Genomic DNA, 4,207 nt, shown 5'->3' with positions numbered 1-4,207 from the left:
GGTCTTCCAACCGCTCAATATGATGAGCTTGCACCGTCTGCCCCAACGAACGACGCTTGCCACGCTCGTGATCAAGTCCTTCCTCCAAATAATGGAGGAAGCGATCGATTTTTTCGATCCCGACTTTAGATCCGACACACGATTCGGATCTAATTTTCCTCCTCCGCCACAACCATTGGTAGATTCCCACGGTGGTCAACGTTTCCTTGTGGAGCGTATCCAGAACCATTGTGATGTAAAGAGGCAGCGAACGAATTATCTTGTTCGCTGGCGCGGTTATCCACCTTCACATGACAGCTGGGATCCTCTTTCCCAGCTGGTTGCAGACGTTGAGGGCCTCATCCGTCATTATGACGAGACCCATCCGATGGTTCAAAAGGCCCATCGGAAAACACGCGCCCCTGGCGCCTGTAAATCAATTGCAAAACGTCAATCGCATCCCGCATCTCAATAGAGATGCGAGGCCTTCCCCAGGGCGAAGAAAGGGAATAGGCATCCCCTTTTACCCTCTTCGAGTTATCAACTCAAGACGGACAGGGATCACCACAGGTGAGGCATGTAAGCCCAGCCTCACGTGACAACCGATGCAATTTCTCTTTGCACCGGTTGGAGTTCGTTTCTCAAACTTAACGCGAATCGCGTTAAGTCTTTGAAGCCAGGCTTCGCGTCCAATGTCTTTGACATTGCGAATGAACGCGCTCCAGCTTGAATAAGCGAGACCTTATCTCGCTTATTGTTGCCACTATATCATCAATGCTTTAAAAAAGCATCGTGATAAAAATCTTCCTCAGCGCGAAAGTGCTTCGCGCTAGGATCAAGGCAATGTAGCTTTGTCGCAATAAAAAAGGGATATTTATTGTGAGGAGTAGTCCCTCTAGACAAGCTATTGAATAGCCGTTCGGGCAAAAGCCACGGCTTCTTTTCAGGGTCGAGATTAGACATTTTATTGTCTTCACTCCCCTGAGTGGTACCCACTGAAGAAGGGGTACCACAAGAACTTTTATTACGATGGCTTACGCCATCGTCATTACCTTGCACAGAAACAGGTGCAGGTGACCGTACGGGAGACGGAAGGGGCGATGAGGGATCATTCTCATCATCGGAACCAAATAGACTATTAACTCGTCCATCACAATGAGCCCTATTATTCGAAGGCTCATAGTCAGCCGCCTGACGTTTATCAGGCGACTGTTCTATTCTCCTCGAGTCGGCCATTTCGTCCGACTCGCATACGTAGTCAACCTCCAAAGAGGAGTCGTATTCACGTGGTGAATCACCACGTGCACCTGCAACATCAAGTGTTGCGCGAGAAGAAGATACAACGGCAGACGGAACGTCTGCCGCTAGAGATAATAGTGCGTCACCCGCGGCTGCATGAACCGCAGCGGATGGCTCCGCACTACCAGCACCCCGCATGGAGTTATTCTTCATGCGATGGAATTTATAATGATGGTTTTGACCAATCAACATCATTTTTTTAAAAAAGTGGTCACATAGTGACCATTCCATCCAATGACAGTCAGAGTGATTGTCGTTTAAGGGAGGGGTGATGTAACGGGGTGTATCGTTACATGAATGCTTTCTCCGTTGTCTCCTTCTTCAGCTGACGTTCATGCTCCTCCAGCAGCTTTTCCTTGCCGGGGAAGATTGGTACTCCGCCATCTGTTTGATGTAGTGACATAAAATTTGGTGTGGCACACGTCTATGTACCCAATTAACACTTAACGGTTGTTAACTAATATATTATGTAAAATGTAGATAATATTTGGAGAATATTACTTTATATAGTAATGTTCAGAAATCTTATCCATAAAAGGTATAGGCCATTATATTTATTTATCCCGCAGACTAATCAGCTGAAAACGTAAACAAAGAGAGCGAGACAGATAAGATTTCAATTAAATGTTTAGTAAAATAGTTCATTATTTAGTTAGCATTAACAGATAGAAAGAAGAGAAACTTAATAATATTAATACAGTTTTCATTTAACTCTCTTTAAGGTAGTTGTCTTAAAGAGTAGTCTTCCTCTGCACGCACTAGTGTACGTGAAGTAACGTAAGGCACCACTCGCAACTGTTGCAGTGCGAAGTGGACTTGTACTGAAGCAGTACAAGTCGTAGTGCCCCGTTACAGGTGTGGTGCACAAAGTTGTGTATGCGATGCTCATCCGTGCATTCACATTGGAAAGGATGACGGCTAGCGTCATCCGTGATCCGAGGTATTCATAATAATACGCTCGCCACGTAGCGGTGACATCTACAGAGATGACATATGTTGACTGGTTAAAAGCAATATAAACTTAAGTCGATTAAATATAGAACAGTCTTAAAATCACTTCCTAAGTCAACAAGTGCGCACGTGAAGCTGTATTCCACCAATGACTACATTCTACTCACGCTTCCTTAACCTCCAACCGGCACGTGATTGAATTCGCTGTCCTACCCCACATGCGATCGCATCTGAGGAAGTATTGGGCTAAATCTGACCGTATCGGCGTGCTACAGCTACAGCTGCCCAACGTCGGACGTATTAATATCATCACCGCCTACTCTCCCCACATTGAGTACAATCTTATTGACGTGGATGACTTTTCAGCTGACCTATAGGTCACAGTCGCCTCAATCCCGCACCAAGACCTCACCTTTATGACCGGAAACTCTAACGCCGCGTTGGGTCACTGCGCAACGGTTTAAGAATTTATCGGCAACTTCGCACGCGGAATTCGAAACCGCAACGGACGCACTATCGCACGCTTTTGCGACTTGAATCGACTTTTTGCAATCAATACTAATTTCGCCAAACGCGCCAGGATCCTCACCACCTGACACGGAGGCAGCCCTAGCAGGTCCCTCTTCAACTAAATAGATCACATACTATGCCCTTAGAGTCTCCGCAAATTCTGCATGGACGCCAGCTCATATCCGACCACAAACTTGTGATCGCCAACTTCGCCCTCGACCAAGCCCCACCGCTTACGGTTCAGGCAAAGGCGATCAAAATGGTCTTGGCCCGGGACTGCCTCATTTACGACGAAAACATTCGTTCGAAGTTTATAAAGCGCTCAAACATGTTTGCCCCACACACACCCCGGCATCAGACAAAAAACTCAGGAGCAGCTCACCAGCAATTACAAATGAAACTGGCCGCTGCTGAGATGACAGGAGACTACGCAGCACCGACCCTTCGACGCGTTTCACTAACTCAGAAATCGCCAGACTCTTCGCAGAACAGAAACAACTATGGGCTTAAATCGAATGCATACCAAAGCGACGACCAAGCGAATCTCCGCGCTAAAAGCAACGAAGTCTGCCACGAGATCCGACACGTATGCAAACAACAAGCAAACGCCTTCACCGACCAGAAAGTCAGCAATATCGAACAACAGAGCGACTCTGTCAAAATGTTAAGCACGGTCCGTATACTGACCCGCAAAGCCTCCTCGTGCATTACAATGCTCGACGGCCAAGGTATACCTATTTTTAAATCAGCGTTTGGCAAACTATTTATAAGTTTATCCTCGGTGAACGCACGGCTAACCATGTGATCACTTCCCACTTTAAAAGTTAATTTTACAACGATCAAAGAATTTCCATCAGACCTGATATAGAGACATGCCCACCTCAGATACCATATCTCGGACCGATCTCTCAGCTGCTTCCGCAGACTTATCAACGGGCGTGACTCTGGCACAGACAACGTCTTAGGTATATAATTGAAGTACAATGCAGCCGTCTTAGCAGAACAACGAGCCGACATTATCAACAAGAGCTTCGACGACATCCCCACCAAGTTGGAGAAGGTCTTCTAAATTGACAACCCAAAACAAACAAGCCACGAGAAGTTCTCGAACTCCGACTAATCGTCCTCCTGAATAGCATCCGTCAGGCCGTCTTCCTCGTCGTGCTTTTCAGAATAAAGAACAAGGTAGGAACTTTTTTCTCCTCACACCAAAGTTGTAACGGGGTGTATCGTTACATGAAATTAACACTTAAAGGTTGTTAATTAATATATTATCTAAAAGGTAGATAATATTTGGAGGATATTACTTTATATAGTAATGTCCTGAATTCTTATCCATAAATAGGTATAGACCATTATGTCTATTTATTCCGCAGACTAATCAGCTGTAGAAGTAATCAAAGAGAGTTACAAGATAAGATAGATAAGAATTCATTTACATGTTTAGTATTAGTTTATAGTTAAGTCA

The 4,207-nt window shown here is 45.4% G+C and overlaps 1 protein-coding gene across 1 annotated transcript; it reads left to right on the top strand.

Annotated features, from left to right (window-relative positions):
• Positions 1 to 2,875: 2,875 nt before the first annotated feature.
• Positions 2,876 to 3,544, top strand: CCR75_001820 (uncharacterized protein; the record flags this gene model as incomplete). The annotated part of the gene is made up of 1 exon (XM_067959921.1): positions 2,876 to 3,544. The coding sequence occupies one exon, from the start codon at positions 2,876 to 2,878 to the stop codon at positions 3,542 to 3,544; it is 669 nt and encodes a 222-aa protein (XP_067815469.1).
• Positions 3,545 to 4,207: the final 663 nt, after the last annotated feature.

Source organism: Bremia lactucae, linkage group LG8, assembly GCF_004359215.1.
Source record: "Bremia lactucae strain SF5 linkage group LG8, whole genome shotgun sequence".
Classification (NCBI taxonomy): Eukaryota; Oomycota; class Peronosporomycetes; order Peronosporales; family Peronosporaceae; genus Bremia; species Bremia lactucae.
Note: the sequence above shows the minus strand (reverse complement) of the source record. Positions and strands in the feature narration are given on the sequence as shown.